At 37.6% G+C, this 18,742-nt stretch overlaps 2 protein-coding genes across 3 annotated transcripts in view; one reads left to right on the top strand and one right to left on the bottom strand.

The window, feature by feature from the left end:
• E2F5 (E2F transcription factor 5) overlaps positions 1–12,823 on the top strand; it is a 27,188-nt gene extending 14,365 nt beyond the window's left edge. Inside the window, exons 2-8 of one of the 2 annotated variants that reach the window (XM_040487477.1) lie at positions 3,331–3,440; positions 4,593–4,754; positions 6,015–6,058; positions 7,296–7,360; positions 7,928–8,195; positions 10,760–10,804; positions 12,025–12,823. In XM_040487477.1, the coding sequence (XP_040343411.1) occupies positions 3,331–3,440; positions 4,593–4,754; positions 6,015–6,058; positions 7,296–7,360; positions 7,928–8,195; positions 10,760–10,804; positions 12,025–12,134 (804 nt within the window). In that variant the 3' untranslated portion in view covers positions 12,135–12,823. Of the gene's footprint in view, positions 1–3,330; positions 3,441–4,592; positions 4,755–6,014; positions 6,059–7,295; positions 7,361–7,927; positions 8,196–10,756; positions 10,805–12,024 lie in introns of both variants that reach the window. The other variant, XM_040487476.1, reaches the window with a different exon arrangement.
• On the bottom strand, positions 12,808–18,742 carry RBIS (ribosomal biogenesis factor). Its single transcript, XM_040487478.1, has 4 exons — positions 18,617–18,742; positions 16,387–16,503; positions 13,232–13,348; positions 12,808–12,936 (listed from the first exon to the last, which is right to left on the bottom strand). The coding sequence occupies exons 2-4, from the start codon at positions 16,498–16,500 to the stop codon at positions 12,865–12,867; spliced, it is 303 nt and encodes a 100-aa protein (XP_040343412.1). The 5' UTR covers positions 16,501–16,503; positions 18,617–18,742; the 3' UTR covers positions 12,808–12,864.

Here is an 18,742-nt window from a genome sequence, read left to right as displayed (position 1 = left end):
TTTAAAATTCTGTTAAATATAGTCCCTACATGCATTCCTCCTAACATAATTATTTGTTTATTATTACTTTCTTTCCCTTCTTTGAAGGCAGGGACTTTGTTCTGTTACTACTCTATCCGTGAGACACAGAACCAGCTTGGCACATCACAGGTGCTAAACGAATGAAGGTGGTGGTTGTGATTCATTTTATGATTCCATTAAGTATGATGTCTTGAATTACTTAATAAAACTATAAGAATTCATACAATTTTTCAAAATACTACATACAACGTGATAGGTCAAGATACACAAAAACTCTAAATCTCCTCCATGATCCCCTGCTTCAATCTGTATCTGATGATGAGGCTATTACTTACCAGGATTGAAGTATTAATTATGCAGCAGACATTGTGCTTAGATTATCTAGTTGAGTCTCTACAATTCAGGTATGTTATTACTCTATTTTACAAAAAGGGAAATGAGGCTTAATGAGTTTGAGACCAGCTGAAGATGGGAAGTGCCAGCACTGGGATTGGATCTCTGTGTGCCTAACTCCAGAACCTAACATCCAAAGAAGATGGGGCTGCTAAATAAAAGCCTCCAGGACATTGCCCTTTTTTTTTTTTCTTCCAATGTTTATTTTTGACAGACAGAGAGAGACAGAGCATGGGGGGGGGGGGGAGGGACAGAGAGAGAAGGAGACACAGAATCCAAAGCAGGCTCCAGGCTCTGAGCTGTCAGCACAGAGCCCGATGTGGGGCTTGAACCCACCAACTGCGAGATCATGACCTGAGCCAAAGTCAGATGCTTAATCAACTGAGCCACCCAGGCACCCCAGGAGATCCTTTTTAAGACATATGTTCTGTATATGCTGGTCCTTTATGTGTTTATATACTTAAATAGAAAAGTATTTAAGAAATAATGTTTAGTTTTGGAAATTAAAGGACTAAAATTTGTAATTGTTAAACCATAATAAATTATAAACTAGATAGATTATAAGCTTTATTCTTTGTTTAAAAAAATGTTTATTTATTTATTTTTGGTGGGGAGGGAGAGAGAGAGAGACAGAGAGAGAGAATCCCGACATGGGACTCGATCCCACAACTGTGAGATCATCACCTGAACTGAGATCAAGAGTCTGATGCTTAACCGACTGAGCCACCCAGACACCCTGATAGATTATCAACTGTAAAAAGTCTTGAGCTAAAAGTGAGCATTGATGGCTCTCTGCCTGATGACTGTGATTGCTCTTGCAATGTAATTTATACAAATGTGTCCTAATACCCTAACCAGTGAGCAATTGCTATGGTTGTGAAGGCTTTTGTGTGTGAGTACATAGATACGGGTAGAGCTGGCTTGGAGTGCTCTGGGTTACTTCTTAAGAGGGCCTCTTCAGAGCGAAGTGAGATGAATTCTCAACTTCAGATTTTTATAGTTAACTTTGCAGGAGATTATTTCTCTTTAGAAAAACAGCTTCGAACTCAAGAAACTTTATGAAGGGGAGGAAACTGCTAAGCTAAGTGCAAGGAAAGAGGAAGTCAACAAAACCATGCCTAGTCCTTTTAATTTTCTGGTTCTCTAGAAGAGATGGAACTAAACTAATCAGAGTTGGGAACTCAGAGCTTCAGTTTCTGGTTCTTCATTCTCTCTGTCATATCCTACTTACTCTCCTGGCCCATTGACTGAGGCATGGATCCCCTTCCTGAAAATCTGAATAATTGCACAGTGGTAACTTGGTATTTTGGTAGCACAAGAAATGGATTGGTAGAATTGACATTAAATGCCTATGCAGTTGGTCACACTTGCTCCCTGTAGAAAGTAAGTCCAGATTGCAAAAATATGCTTTCCTGGATTGTGTGTGTGTGTGTGTGTGTGTGTGTGTGTGTGTGTGTAGAGCTATGTTTTTAAAGAATTAAGAAAGTAATAATGCTTTGGGAGAGCTGGCAAACAATAATGTGAAACTAAAATCTGTTCATTAATTTGGATAATGTGCTGAATATTGTCAGTAAGGACATGAATGTGTTGTTTCATTATTACCATGACTCTTACAGTGTGACTCCACATTCAAGATAGGTTATTGTCTAACTCACCCCGAAAAAGAGCTGTAGGATAACCTTTTTTTTTTTAAAATTTTTTAACACTTATTTATTTTTGAGACAGAGAGAAAGCATGAACAGGGGAGGGTCAGAGAAAGAGGGAGACACAGAATCTGAAACAGGCTCCAGGCTCTGAGCTGTCAGCACAGAGCCCGACGCAGGGCTTGAACTCACGGACCGCGAGATCATGACCTGAGCCGAAGTCAGATGCTTAACCGACTGAGCCACCCAGGCGCCCCAGGATAACCTCTTTTTTAAGATTGTGTCTGTTGCATTGGGGAACAAAGCTCATAAATGTGAGTGGGAACCAGTCAGAGAAACAGTACAACATTCCTGCATTTATTGATGTCATGGTGGCATGAAATATTTTTGTTGACCTTACTTTTGTTTAGTCAGACTACCAGGTTTTTGGATAATATTTGCTGGTACCACAACTTAGTGCTATGAATTTTGATTTCTTGTTGATTTTATGCTTTGTGTTGGGATGGCATGATTCACTCCTCCATTTTCATTGTGAGTTTAAAAAATGCAGATAGCGTATTTCAAGGTACTGAAGTGTGTGTATAATTTATTTTTTTTATAAATTTTTTTTGATGTTTATTTATTTTTGAGACAGAGAGAGGCAGAGCATGAATGGGGGAGGGTCAGAGAGAGGGAGACACAGAATCTGAAACAGGCTCCAGGCTCTGAGCTGTCAGCACAGAGCCCGACGCGGGGCTCGAACTCACTGACCGCGAGATCATGACCTGAGCCGAAGTCAGCCGCTTAACCGACTGAGCCACCCAGGCGCCCCTGAAGTGTGTGTATAATTTAGAACTCCCCAAATATCTTAATTACTAACAAGCTGCTGAGATATAATTTTTCAAAGTTTCAAAAAACAATAAAGGCTGTTTTTAGGTGACTGTATATGAACAGATAAAATAGGAAGTGATGTGGGTAGATAATCAGGAGCTCCTTCTCAGGATTAGTCCATAAGGTGACATGAAGTATTCTCACTGTGTTCTTTTATTTTTGTGGGCTTTGTGTCATGACCCTTTATATATTTTTTTCCCATTCTAACATCTGCTGGCTTTTAAATGGGATAATTTCTTTGGTATTTGCAATGTTTGAGATATACTTTGAACATACTGGTTAAATTTGGCATTGGGTTCTCATGCTGTGAACTTCATAATCAACCTTTTTTTAATTTTAAAATAGGAATTGCCCTTTTTTCATTGTTCTTTTTCTCCCCCCCCCCCCCCCTTTTTAAAAACAGGCTGCAGATACTTTGGCTGTGAGGCAAAAAAGAAGAATTTATGATATCACCAATGTCTTAGAGGGAATTGACCTGATTGAAAAAAAGTCAAAAAATAGTATACAATGGAAGTAAGTTACAAACCAATACCCTACTCTAAAACCTTTATTTTTCTTCCTGATGCTGTATAAACTCTGACCTTCATACCGTCTGGCTGTCCCTCTCACTTGGCCTGGTGTTCTCAACAGGCCCCTCGTCTTTCCCTGGACACTGCTCTGGGCCTCTGTATGTGACTCCTGTGTTGGGATATTCCCTTGCTGTCTCCACCGTCTGATTGACACACTGAAAATTCAAATCTTATTTTCTCCCTCAAGCTACTCATTTGGCACACACTGCGTACTGCTTTGTATTATTGATCCCTTTCTGCGTGAGCATTTAGCTTCCCAACTAATATAAACTCCTTAAGAATAGGAACTATGTCCTATATATAGGAGTATGACCTTGTGTATAGTGGTTGATTGAAATGCATGTTGTCATTCATTAACTGTTGTATGGTTGTATGTTTGAATGTGAAAAATACTTTCTGTCCTGCAAATTCGTCCTCTTTGGCCCTAGTTTTTTCTTTTGTTTTGTTCTGTTTTAAAGCCAGAGTCTCACCAAAATATTAAAAGGTTGTAATTTACCAGCATCTCAGTCTATATCATGCGACTTCCAGGTGTAACTATGTAGCTTTGACATCCTTTTCTTTCTTTCTTTTTTTAAGTTTATTTATTTTGAGACAGAGAGAGAGAGACAAATGGGGGAGGGACAGAGAGAGAGAATCTCAAGCAGGCTCTGCGCTGCCAGCACAGAGCCCAATACGGGACTCGAACCCATGAGCCATGAGATCACGACCTGAGCCGAACTCAGACGCTCAGCTGACTAAGCCACCTACATGCCTCAGCTTTGACATCCTTTTGGTGCCAGTCACTAGCCTGTCCTTTTAGATGAAAAACACCATTAGAACATAGAACTTTTTTTGACTTTATGAAAATTTTTATTTTCTGTATGGCAAAACCACTGAGAATTTTTGTGATTTGATTGTTCTTGCCAATAAATTTTCTAAGCAAATATGTTCAGAGGTACGATGTTTAAATTTTCTAAGGATTTTAATGCTTGATTTTTAGAAGAGTGTAAAGATTTTCGTCTTGAATAAATTACTAGTTCAGTTCTATTACTATAAAAATTAAGTGATGTTAACCTGGGTCTGATACTGGAGATACTGATTCTCATACGTTTTTAAGAGGTGTAGGTGCTGGCTGTAATACTAAAGAAGTCATAGATAGATTAAGATATCTTAAAGCTGAAATTGAAGATCTAGAACTGAAGGAAAGAGAACTTGATCAGCAGAAGTTGTGGCTACAGCAAAGCATCAAAAATGTGATGGAAGACTCGATTAACAATAGATATCCTTTTAAATAAGTTACACATGTAGCTGTAGTATATGTATGTATATAATGCATTCTTCCAGTCTGAAGATCAGTTACTTTATTCTAATGTTTCACAAAGTTTTCTAAGTGGATAAAGTATTTTAATTTTATAATATTCTAATAATTTATACTAATATTTGAAACGTTTTACCTCTTAAAATTACAAAGTACATCTATTAACATTATTCCTTTGTTGCATTGAGGAAAAACGTCATTACTTTAAATCTACCATTAATAGGATGCAACATGCTAGCTAAAGTGTGCTTAGGGGGTCTCTGAATATTAGAAGGAATTGTTAAATGCACAGGTATATTTAAATAATTGTGCTCAGTGTTCTGAAGTGGTAAAAATTCAGTTACCTCTCAAGTTTTGAAAAATTAATTTTGGCTTGAAAATAAAATATCATGGGCTGGCAATCAATCCAGGATACTTTTTTGCCTAATATTAACGGAAAGATACAACCTACTTGAGGTTGGGGACCAAGGCTTATGTATCCATCATATTAAGTTGTGGGAAAAAATTAGTGATGTACTTCATGTGTTTCCTAAAAATCACTGTTCTCTTAGATACACATGATACTCTTGATTTGTAAACTTACCTAGATACTTATGGAATCTCTTAATTGCATTTATCTTCTACTACCTCTCATGAATTTTTGACTACTGTATCCAATTTCTTATGTTTTGTAATTTGTTGAATAAGTCCATGATCTCATTTGTTATTCCTTTTCTATGGACCAAAGCTCCTTAACAATTTGATAACTTAAATGGGGTTTTCAGGCTGTACCTTGTGGAGCCCCAAAACACAAAAACCATTGAACTAGCTGGTCATAGATTTTGCTTCACTGCTTTCCAAGATTCTGGCCATTCCCAGACCCCTAAACCATGACCAGGAAAATTCTCAATGTGGAGGCATGTATGGTTGCTCTCCACTCCTACTGACCGCATCCTTTTCCCCATCGCTCTTTCCCTGCCCCAGAAGCCCTGTCTCCATGAGGAATATGGAGGACTCAAATGTCACAAAAATCAAAAGTGGCTTCTTAGAGCAAAGGATGGGTACCCCTCTTATGGACCTTTATCTTTGCCTTTTCAGACTAAAGACGTCTTTATCTGACCATGTGTGGCAACACCTTCATGCACTTGGTCATTTTGTTTATTTTGGCCTGCAGATTTATTATCTTAATTTAAATGCCGAGACCTTGGTATACATGTTGTTCCTTAACTCTTATGGCAGTACATTTTCCTATGTAACTCATGAAGACATCTGTAATTGCTTTAATGGTAAGTACTATTAGTTTGTCCTAACATTCTTCCTCTGGTCAACCTCTTTAGCGGAGAGTGAGTCAAAATTCCCCCACACACTCACCCTAAGTCATTAGTTTCAGGAACTGTGGACGTTCTGGGTTACTCTACAGTGCTCTGTAGTGATAGGCTGCCTTTGTTTCCGTTCTCATGACAGTAACTGCTTTGCACAGTTTTCACTTCATTGCCTGCATTGGTGGGTGTAAACTGTGTGTGGGAGGGGCAGCTAAATCAGAGGGAGATTAAACAGTTTCAAAGTCACAGAATTGTAGGGTCAGTGATTAAATTTGATCAAATATATTTCTCACTGGCACTGTTTAGAAACCATGTGCAGTGTGCTGGTCACAAATGAACTCAAAGAAAGCGTGAGGGCAGAGTTAGGTTAATCCATTTTATAACCAGCACAGTTACTCCTAACCCTGTTCCATCCCATCCCCTGCCTCCATGTTTTCCCCTTGACAGGACAATACAGTGTATTAATAACATTGGTGTGTGTGTGTGGGGGGGGAGGCTGTACCCCATAATTATAATACAAGTAAAATGAAATTTTGTATACATATTTATATTAGTCATGTATGGCCTGTTAAACAGTCATGCATATTATGCACATAAAAAAAAAAAAAATCTGCCAAGCACCTTGCCAAGTGAAATCTGACTTTCCAAGGCTATGTTGACAATATGTGTGGCCTTATTGCTCTACTCTGCCACCATATATCCTGAGCTTTCTAAGAAAGTTTGAGAAAGTATTTTTAATTTTCAGCTCAACAGTCTGCTATAGAATTTAGCTTTAAAATTAAGTTCACTTAAGCTCAAGATTTCACACTATCATACCTAATTTCTAGTATCCCTAGTCACTTAAGTAATTTAAAATTCTCAAGTAAACAGTGTTGAGGCTAACAGTTTCAGGAATTTCAGACTTTATGCAAGACTGAATGAAAGCAAAATTAACTTGATCCAAATTTGTTCATGAGAATAGAACTAGCGGTGAGTATTTTTACCCTCTCTTCAGATCTATTACATATATTACCTCCTCTAATCCTCAAAAGAAATCTATGCAGTAAGGTTTATTCCCCCCATTTTACAGAATTAGGAACCAAAGCCCAAGGTTACCCAGCCTGGGATTCAAACCCAAGCATTCTGATTCCAGAGCTCACATTCTTGCCACTGTATTCCAAGATCAATAGTATTTTCTAAACTTAGAAATTTTTTTCATCAGGTGATACACTTTTGGCCATTCAAGCACCTTCTGGTACACAGCTGGAGGTACCTATTCCAGAAATGGTATGCAGGGTAACTTTTCTTAATGTGGATCTGCTGTCTTAAGAAGGACAAATGTATTATCTTTAGCTGAACAAGAGCTAATTGTGTGTAAACACTTTCAAATACTGCTTTTAAGTTTTCTATCTGAAAGTATTTATAAATGAGTTTGTATGTCTTTAGTACTTTAGTAAAATTATAGAAGTGACCGAATAAATCATTTAACATTTTGAGTATAAAAGTTTTTTTATGTGATTTTTTGAGCTAGAAAATATTAAGGAATGAGTAATGATATAATCAATAATCTTTTAAAAAGTCAGTTAAAATGACTATATCTATAACTGATACAGCAATCCTAGCTGAGGAAAAAGTTCAACTTAAATATCCACCATACCAGATTGCTTGAAATTGGGTCTTTTTCAAAACATTTTCTAGTTGAGTCAAAGACATTTATTGACTCTATTCTATGTATAATTCTATGTTATATATACAATTAGTCCTTTATAGCTTTGCTTATCTTAATTTTTGGTGTTCCAAAGTAGTTAGAAATGTTAATATTTATTCATTTGTCTATACCCAATAACCTTAAAGGGTCAGAATGGACAAAAGAAATACCAGATCAATCTAAAGAGTCATTCAGGACCTATCCACGTGCTGCTTATAAATAAAGAATCCAATTCGTCTAAGCCTGTGGTTTTTCCTGTTCCCCCACCTGATGACCTCACACAACCCTCCTCTCAGCCCTCCACTCCAGTGACTCCACAGAAATCCAACATAGCAACTCAGAATCTGCCTGAGCAACATGTCTCTGAAAGAAGCCAAAATCTTCAACAGACTCCAGCCACAGACTTGTCATCAGGTGAGTCTAGAGCCTTTGTTTTAAAACAGTAGAGAAGGAAAAATATGAGTAACATATTAAGTAAGTTGGAGAGCTTTTCTGAATTTGTCAGCTATGGTCATTCTATTACCAAATGCAGGAGGAAAAATGGTAAGCTTAAGAAGTATATAGTGTTTCCTACACAGGACACACTGGGATAGGTATTATGAGGAAAATTTAAAAACAGATCCTGCTTTAATTCTGTTACTACAGATTTATTTTTTAGGTGATATACACACACAATCTGATTGTATATTCAGCATATATAATTGGATACAGTATAATGTGGCTAAGACCATGTAGCATTATGAATAGTGTGAGCAAGGAAAAGATAGTTAATGGACCTACGTATGCAGTTTTCCTTAGAATTCCGTGCTCGGAATTGATAGAAATTTGTTCATTCCCCCCTCCCTCCCACCCCCATTAATATTTGCATGTCAACTTTTTTTTTTAATGTTTATTTATTTTTGAGAGAGAGAGAGATACAGTGTGAGCAGGGGAGGGGCCAAGAGAGAGGGAGACACAGAATCTGAAGCAGGCTCCAGGCTCTGAGCTGTCAGCACAGGGCCAGACATGGGGCTCGAACTCACGAGCGGTTAGATCATGACCTTCTGAAGTGAGAAGTTCAACTGACTGAGCCATCCAGGCGCCACACATATCAACTTTTTTATCAGAGGTTTACTTTGTAAACCTTAGTCACTCATCTCTTAGTCACTCTAGGATGAATTATTGAAATGTGTTCCAATTACCTTTAAGAAAAATCAAACTACTGTAGAATATAGTGACATTTGCCTCTTCATATTCCTTGTTACACTTTTTATTTGGAAAGTTTAGTTTTATAGCTGATAAATGGTCTCAACTCCAAGTTAGGAAATCTTGCCTTCCTAAATTGTTTAATCTGAAATGAAAATAGCTAAATCTCCAAAAACTGGGCATTAGGAATACCGTCCACATCTAAATTTGATTCCAAATAAAGGGCCCATGGCAGATATTCTCTCAATATCTGAAGGAGTTGCTGAATGAATTAAGTCATGCCAGTCTAGATGTAATATTGCAGATCATTAAAAGCTACATTGTACACAATCCAATTTGTTTATTTTTACCTTTGGGATGTGTCTCATTAGAATGTGGCATGAGTCTTACTACTGTGGGAATTCACAATACTTAAGAGTGAGGCTATAAAGATCTAACTGGACACAGTATTTTTCCTCCTTTCCTTCCTCTAGAAGTATTTCTATACTTAAGATATAGAATGGGGCGCGCACAACAAAGTGTACTCCTTAAGAAGTTTATGATCTAATTATAATTAATGGGGGCAAATCTAAAGACAGACAAGCTCTCTGTGGTTTAATTTAGACACCATTAGTAAGTCAGCTTCCACAAAGCATTAAAATTTTTTTTTCAGCAGTTTCTGTATATAGTTTTGTATTTGGAAATTGTAGAGAAAGTAATTTGGGGTCAGATTTTAGAGAGGACCTTGAATATCAGGCTGAGTTGGAACTTTAGCCAATAAGCCAAAGATTTGTGAGCAGGGAAATAGCAACTTAGAAACTGCACACTGGTGAGTACAGGAGTAACAAGAAGATGCTTTTGGCCTGGGAAACAGAAGAGATTAGAGGCAATGGAGAATGAATATATGGTGTCTGCAGTTATGTAACTATAAAAGAACATTACGGCTAAGATGGGTGATAACAATGGGATTGGAAAGAGAAAGATGAGATTTGAGAAGTATTGTTTAGGTAAAATAAAATAAATAACTTTGATGTGTGAGATCCGAAGATAAATGAGAGGAATGGAAAGTAATGTTGAAGTTTTGAGATTGGGTAACTGGGAGATTACAGTACTACTGACTTTGTAAAACCAAGGAGTCAGTTTTGGGAGAATGATGAGGAAGGAGTCTTTTGATCTACATCTTGAGTTTAGAAGTTAAAAGTAATGCCAAGCACAGAGTAGGTGCTCATGAAAATGGTATCTTTCTGTCAAGTTCTATACTTTAATAAAAGCTGCTAGTGTTTAACTTTTTAAACACTACTGTTTAAATATATGCTGTTTTTAAATAACTGCCCTTTTTTTGATGTTTGAGAGAGAGAGAAAGAGAGAAGGGCAGAGAGAGACACACACAGAATCTGAAGCAGGCTCTAGGATCTGAGCTGTCAGCACATATGGGGCTTGAACTCATTCATGAACCACAAGATCATGACCTGAGCTGAAGTTGGATGCTTGACTGACTGAGCCACCCAGGAGCCCCATAACTGCCTTTTAAAAAATTTTGAGAGAGAGAGAAAATGTGCATATATGCATGCATGTGAGTGGGGGAGGTGCAGAGAGGGAGAGAGAGAATCCCAAGCAGGCTCTGTGCTGTCAGCGCAGAGCCCAATGTGAGATTAGATCCCATGAATAGTGAGATCGTGACCTGAGCCAAAATCAAGAGTTGGATGCTTAACTGACTGAGCCACCCAAGCTTCCTAAAGTAACTGCCTTTTACTGTCAAAATATATAAATAGAACTGTAACAAAACTTTATTATCATATTTCTGTTTCCAGCAGGATCTATTAGTGGAGATATCATTGATGAGTTAATGTCTTCTGATGGTAAGTAGTTTAAAATTTTACTACTTAAATATCAATAATGCTTCTCTAGAGTTTGTAAGTGGCAAAAGATTGAAAAGAAATGCAGAATGTGTATTTTTTTAACTGCTTAACATCCTATGATTCATGAAAAATCTCCCACTTTAAAGTAAATCATAGGCATCCTTCAATTTTTATTTTACTGCATTTCAAGAAAAGAAAAAGGCCAATAAGGGGATGCTTATCACTTTCACTGAATAAATTTCTAAACTGTTAGCCCACTAGTCTTTTTCATGTCTGAAGAATTTGGCCAATAATATATAGGTAATCTCAAAACCCGGTTTTGTAAATATACCCACAAAGGCCAATGTCAAGCTACCAATGTGAACTAACATTAGCCATGTCATCATCTAATCTGAAATAATCCTTAAAAATCAATTGCTACAAAATATTATAATTACTTTAATAACTCTCTTGGCTTTCACCTTCCTGTAAATTCTTGGATTCCGTCCTGTTTCCTAACAAATATAGCCGAACCTAGGAAACTGCAACTGTTAAATTCGCAAATGGTACAATAACCACTTAGAGAATAAACTTCTGTAGAAACAAAACATCAGCGTATTTATGAAGTCTAGTTCCTATTTCTCTTTTCAAAGTAGGAGCTTATTTAGCAGAGATCAGAGGAAATATTTTGACACTGTTTTTGAATCATACATTTTAGTGTGACAAGTTCAACCAACAAAAATTTTAACCTCAGGGTGCCTGGGTGGCTCAGTCGGCTGAGCTTTCGACTTTGGCTCAGTTCATGATCTCACAGTTCGTGAGTTCGAGTCCTGCATCAGGCTCTGTGCTGACAGCTGAGAGCCTGGAGCCTGCTTCAGAGTCTGAGTTTCCCTCTCTCTGCCCTCCCCCGTTCATGCTCTGTCTCTCTCTGTCCCTCAAAAATGAATAAATGTTAAAACGAATCTTTTTTTCAATACAAAAAATTTTTAACCTCTATTTCTTAAACTATACCTATGCATACCAATGCATAAATTATCTTTAAATGAGAATCTTTCAAAATATACACTAAACACAAGTTGTTAATTTGATTACTTTTTCTATTATTTCCTAAAAATTCTTATGTAACATTAAGAAACATAGTTTCTTTAGATATTTAGATAGATGTATTTGAGAGTATTCTGTTAAACATCATTAACTGTATATAAAAACCATGTTTAACACTTAATTTGTTTTACTTGCAGTGTTTCCTCTTTTACGGCTTTCTCCTACCCCGGCAGATGACTACAACTTTAATTTAGATGATAATGAAGGAGTTTGTGATCTGTTTGATGTCCAGATACTAAATTATTAGATTCCATGGAAACTTGGGACTGTTATCTACCTCTAACTGTAACATTTTAGACTTCTTAATAACCTAAGTATTTAAAATAATGAATGTAACACCTTTTTAGTTCACTGATTCTGAAGTGTTCTCTAATAATTTCTTTTTTACTTCACAAAACTTCAACCATAAAAACAAAGGGCTCTTTTCAACCATAAAAACAAAGGCTTTTTTTCAGGGGAAAAAGTGATTTAATACCCACAAATCCCCTCCCTTCCCCCTTAAGTGATTACATTCTGGGATTTCACCTTTTCTTCCAATTCTGAATCCTTCTGTTTTTTTCCCTCTTATGAGAGGAAATTTAAAGTAGACTAAGGTCATCAAAAACAAACAAAGTTGGCCAGCGGCTCATCCCTTGTCTTATATTTTTTTACTGCCACGAAACTGTCCATATTTCTGTGTGTCCTCCAATCCAAAAACACATTCACTGCCACTTATAAAGTGAAGGATGTAAACTAGGATATATTAACTGTTTCAGTGAACAGATTTTGTGAAGTGCCTTCTGTTTTAGCACTTTAAGTTTATCACATTTTGTTGACTTCTGACATTCCACTTTCCTAGATTATAGGAAAGATCTGTTTATGTAGTTTGTTTTTAAAATGTGCCAATGCTTGTACATTAACAAGATTTTTAAAAATAAAACTGTATAAAACATTTAATTTATTGGTCTTCTTGGGGTATCTGATGTATCACCAGTGTATTACAATTGAGCCATCAATCTTGTCGCTTCATCAACATTAACTGATTCGTTTTCATGACACTGCTGAGGAATCTGAAGGGAGAAAAATATTGTATTTAAAAATGTAGATAACAACAGTCAACAAAAATGACTTGTATATAATATATTACCTAATTTAATATCTTCTAGTCATACCTTTGGAAACAGAACAGTAAATTCTCGTATTCGGACTCAATGTTTTAGAGTCTGAATGACTCAATATGCTATATATACTACAGAGCCAAGGATAGTAGAGAGCCAAATACTAAAAATTATATTCAAATCACAGGCTTTAAAAAGTTAGAGTTTAGCTTATTAGCCGTAACAAAAGGAAATGATTCACACTCACCAGCTGTTTCTGCAGAGGTTCAAGGGAAAGTCCTTTGGAGAAATGTGCAAGTTCCTTTTGTATATCTACAAAAGCTTTATTCACTCTGTTAACTTTTTCATCATTCACAATGTTTATCTTTTAAAAAAGAAAAAAAGGTTATTAATCTACAATCTTGTAACCATAAATAATAAAATATATCCAACTTTAATTTAATCTTGTTAAACCTAAAAATGTAAAAATTCATCAACCCTACCCATTTGTGGAGATAATTTACACAAAAATTCTTATGGTCTTATTGGGAAGTTTTAGACAAAAGGTTCTGTGTTTTTAAAAATAAGAATTATGTGGACATACATCATATTTAGACATGGTATAGGCACATTAAATACATGACCACAATCCTAGGCTACAGTCATCTCTCATTGTAAAACGAGGAACCTGGATCAAATGCTTTACTCTTTTTTTTTTTTAATTAATTTTTTTTTAAAGTAAGCTCCATGCCTGGTGTGGGGCTTAAACTCACGACCCTGACGGCCAGAGTACATGCTTTACTGGTTGAGCCAACCAGGTGCTCCACTTTAGACTCCTAACAGTCCATCTCAGAATCCTTCCTTGACCTCCTTGCCTTAACAGAAGTCCCTTCCAGTCTCCTGAGGACAATTTCCCTTACAACCCTCCTCTCTTTAAATCTTCTTGTTTTTCACTGCTGCTCTGAAACCATTTCTCCTTAAAAACTCTGCCCTTAATGCATCAGAATATTCTAATACCTCTTTCCTCATTACTGTCACCTGCCAACACATTTACTTGCTCCCTCACGAAAGATCTCAAAACTCAGCTCACTGACCTCTCTCATGCCTGGTGAGGGGCTTCAACAAAAACCTAACCCTCTAGTTTCTTAGTCTGTTCAGGTCCTCAATTCCCAGATTCTTTCCCACTACCTACCTCAGCCATCCACTTCCATGGATTACCTTTGGCTGCAACTTGTAACACCTCCTGTTCTTCAAGTTCACTTGGCTTATTAACAATTCTTCAATCTTCCTGAAATCTCCCACCAATTTCACTATTTTTCACTTTCCGTATCATCACTTTTTCCTTTAGCCAGCCCAGATTCCATGACCATTATTTAATCAATCACTCCTTTACTCTCTTAACTTTCCTTCTCTTCCTGCTTGACAAACTAGTTAAACTCAACTGACAGCTTTTTCTGAGCCTAAAACTGAATCTGCAGAAAATCTAACTGGCTGGCTTCACTTTCAATTCATGATCACAAACTTCAATTTACCATGTATATAGTGCCTGGCAATCTTAAGACCTCCACTTAGTAAATTAGGCCACTTTTCTGAGAAAACTGATACCTTCCCCAACCAGGCGGCCTACCCAGATTTCCCTCCCTTATATATCTTTCCATTAGCATACACAAAGCGGCTAGCACTTCTAGGCAAACAATATGATCTCCTGTCAGTCAAATACACCAAGTTTTTCCCCAGCATGGGGCCTTCGCATTTGTTATTCTCTCTGCCTAAAGTGTGCCGCTCCCAACACTTTCCAGAGCTTTATATTACTATGATAAGGAAAAGATAGGGTTCAGTAGGCAGAGAGGTAAAGATTAGGACCTGAGGTCCCTGGTAGGGAAAAACCCTTATTTTGGAACAATGTTGGGAGTGTCTGACCCCAGCAAACCCTTCAGGCATAAGGTTCCTCTTAAAGTAACAGGCCCCACCTACTCCCCTTCAGGCTTCCTTCAGGAATTTGACAAAAGACCTAAGTACGACCATAGGCCACCCCCTGGTACGATGGAAATGAGCCAATCAGGAATGGACAATACAGCACCAAGAGCTGCAAGCCAGTAAGGGTATAACACCTGAGAAGGAACAAGGGGGAAGGGCTGGGGGGTGACAAGAACCTTAGGTAACAAGGACCCTTGCCTACAGTCCTTAGGCATTCACTTTGAATGCCCCCTCTCTGTAAAGACAGCTTTCCTACTTACTACTCTTACACTCCAATCTTATACTCTAATAATAAACCTTTGCCTGCTGCTCATTTTCTATGTACACCTCTTCATTCTTTGAAGAGGTGAGACGACGAACCCAGGGTCCTGAGGTAAAAAATCCCGCGGCATTACTTGCTCCCCACCATCTGGATCTTGGCTTGAATGTCAACTTTGAAAGCAATCCTGTGTAAAACTGTCACTCCCTACCCCATCATATCACCTAGCTTTATTTCCTTTATAGCCTTCACTAAGTCAGTCATAAAAATGCTCCATCAAAATGCTTAACTTAGCTAGTTCATGAAAACTGAAAGATAAAGTGTTACATATCTTTGACTATTTTGCCAATTACAAAGTCCTGGAGACCTGACTCCACCTACTACTTAAACTTGAAAACATTTTCTTGAAGAATTTCCTGAAAGAATCTACTTAATCTTGAAGAAGAAATTTCCCATTTCCCAAATATTTTGAGGAAAAAAACACAAAAAAACCACAATAAACTCCTTTCTTTCCCAATTTTGCACTTTAAGGAAGTATCTTATCTTCATTTTATAGGTTTTTGTTTGAGTTCTAGATATCAGGGAGATAAGAATTACTGAGAAGAAAAAGAATGGGTGCCGATCAGAATTTCATGTCTGGATTCTGTCAGGAGGTTCTTGAATATATTTGGGGTCAGAGATAAGAACTGTTTCCCACACCATGGTTTTGGATAATTTCTATGCTCTGATAAAGCTTTTAAAACTGTTCTTTGGAGCCTCATGCATTTGCAGTTAAAGTGCTTTTTTCTTGAGGTGCCTCTGTTGGTTGAGTGTCTGACTCTTGATTTTACCTCAGGTCATGATCCCAGGGCTGTGGGATCGAGCCCTGTGTCAGACTCTGAGCTGAGTGTGCAGCCTGCTTAGGGTTCTCTCTCTCTCTCTCTCTCTCTCCCTCTGGCCCTCTTCCCCCACTCACGTGTTTTCTCTGTCTTTAAAAAGAAAAAAAAAAGCGCTTTTTTCTTTTCATACATATACATCAAGAAAGGGGGGGTAATTTCTCATTAAAAAAAAACAAATGTTTAAAATTATCTTGCCTTTGTGAGGAAGGCTAAGAACCTGTTTTAAATAATAGCTTTGAGTTTTTCAGTGGCTTTACAACTATGCTTGGCTTGCAAACGATACTGTCAGAGTACTTAAATAATACTCACCTTCTTAAGATTAGTGGTAACCGGTTTTGCTTTGTTTTTAGTCTTAAAGTTTTTTTGGCTGGCTATATGAAATACATTTCTGGACCTCTGTCCTCTTAGTTTGCTCTTGGCCATTGTCTAGGGAAAAAAGAAACGGAACTCAATTAAGCTCAATTTAAGTTTTTAAAATAAAGGTACCAATTTAGTGTAAGAAATTCCATCTTACTCTGGATTTTTTAAAGTTGCTGTACGTATTAAGTTATTTCAATGTCTTTCGTCACTACTAAGTTTTCTGCTGTTTAATGCAGAGTATGTGCCTAATTCTTTTCTGTATCTCCAATACTTGGCCCATAGGAAGTACCATGTTAATTTCTGTGGGTTGAATTCATTAATACTATCAACACAATTGTTTTCTCAGCTCTCTGCAGCATATGACAACATTAACCACCACCATCCATCCTTCTGTTGGTTTATATACTACTATACCACTCTGGTTCCTATCATACTTTAGGATGGACTCCTCTCCCCTTCTTCCTTTTTCATTCCTTTTTACTTGCCTTTCTCGCCTATGTACACTTCTTCAAAATCAGTCCTTAATTCTGCACTTCCTACCTTACTTTCACAACTTTCATATCACCTCTATGTGAATGGCTCTTGTTGTGAAATTTTAGATATTTTCTTTGCTCTATAGTTAAACATGCACGTAGCCTGTAAATTTTACCATAGAAATATCTTTCAAATCTGCTTTAACAATGCATATGAGGAAAATTTTTAAAATATTAATAGTTAAGATTTATTGAGGTTTTAAAATGTGTATAAGCACTATGTGAACATTTTATTGCTTTAGCCAATTTACTCTGCACAACACTGTGGGAGGTACTATTATCCCCATTTTATAGATAAAACTGATGCAAAAAGGCTAATTTGCCCAATGTCACACTGTTAGTAATCAAGAAATGTCAGGATTCAAAGCCAGGAAGATTAGATCCAGAGCTAACATCATGTGATTTGGTCTCTCATATACAAATAAAGCCAATACAGAAACATAGTATAGTACTGCCTAGTTCAGGACTGTATTACCAGCATGGTCCCTAGGTCCATTTGGTTGGACCATAGATTGGCAAACTATACCAACGGATCAAATCAGATCAGGCACCTGTCTCTGTAAGTAAAGTTTTAGTAGAACACAGCTATGTCAGCCTGATCATGTATTGTCTGTGGCTACCTTCCTGCTACAACAATAGTCCACAAAGCCTAAAGTATTTATTATCTGGCCTTTTGCAGAAAGTGTGCCAACCCCTGGCTTAAGCCATCTGCATTCAAGTCTATGCATAGTGCTGTGCGATGAGCCTCTCCGATATTAAAAGTTTCCAGTGACTTTTCCCATGCCTTAGCGACAGTGAGCTTTGTCCTGGTATATTGCCAGAACCCCAAATCTAGCATAAATATGTCAAACACATCTCTTGCTATCTCTCTATACATACCCATCCTAGCCTACGAATTGCTGTCTGAAGACACTTTGCACATTCTTTCTTTCCTTTCCTCAACTTTTATCTCTGGACTTAAATTTATATTCTCCTTCAATGTCTAGCCTCAGTAAACTACTTAGGGACAGCAATGCTTTTAAGCACCAACGGTACTCCTCCTACTTATAAAAAAAAGCCAGACATGAACACAATAGGAAATTCATGATTACTATAGAGGAAGTAGAAAATACACATCATATCCCCCCAATTAAATAATCTAAAATCCTTCTTTCCAATAGTAACCAAAAATCCAATCACTCATCTAGAATTAATAACGTACTATGTGCCAGCTGTGCTATAAATGTGACAATACAAAAACACGTATGTGATACAAACACGGACACATGATATGTGTCGCTACATGAAGCATACAAATGGACACAAGAGGGAGAGGTCTACTAGAGTCGTGGACTTGAGAAAGGTTCGTGGAGAAGGGAATACCGTGGTGGCTGAGGCAATACTGAAATTTTGTTGACAACAACGTGAAAATTGGGATGACAAGAGACAACGAAAAACTGGTACCCTGACAAGGGCTTAAGGCCCAAAGGCACCTTGGTTTCAGGCCTCGGCCAGCAGGCACGCCGCTGCCCAGTAGGATTGCCCTGAGGCCGCGCGCGATGGAACCCAGCCGCCGGGCCTCAGCGGTACAAGACCCACCGGTCCTGTCCCAACCCCCTGAAACTTCACGACAGTTTGCCAGAAAATTTATCAACATCTTACCATAACTTCGATAACCTCGTGCAGCACGTCAAACTCCAAGCGACGCCATCTGCACGCACACGATCCAGGAAGTTCCGGGGGAAAGGAGCCAGTCAAAATTCCTCCCACAGGCCATAGTTCCGCTCACCGAG

This window comes from Herpailurus yagouaroundi, unplaced genomic scaffold (assembly GCF_014898765.1).
Source record: "Herpailurus yagouaroundi ecotype Mexico unplaced genomic scaffold, PumYag 165, whole genome shotgun sequence".
Taxonomy (NCBI): domain Eukaryota; kingdom Metazoa; phylum Chordata; class Mammalia; order Carnivora; family Felidae; genus Herpailurus; species Herpailurus yagouaroundi.
The sequence above is the reverse complement of the archived record's forward strand: the minus strand, read 5'-3'. Positions and strand labels throughout refer to the sequence as shown.

What these genes read in the sequence shown, in the direction of transcription:
- RBIS (XM_040487478.1), bottom strand. Translation starts at nt 16,500, where the DNA reads ATGGCCAAGAGCAAACTAAGAGGACAGAGGTCCAGAAATGTATTTCAT. An exon ending in TTACCACTAATCTTAAGAAG is followed by an intron (nt 13,349 to 16,386) that starts GTGAGTATTATT and finishes CTTTTTTAAAAG; the next exon opens with ATAAACATTGTGAATGATGA. An exon ending in AACCTCTGCAGAAACAGCTG is followed by an intron (nt 12,937 to 13,231) that starts GTGAGTGTGAAT and finishes TTCTCCCTTCAG; the next exon opens with ATTCCTCAGCAGTGTCATGA.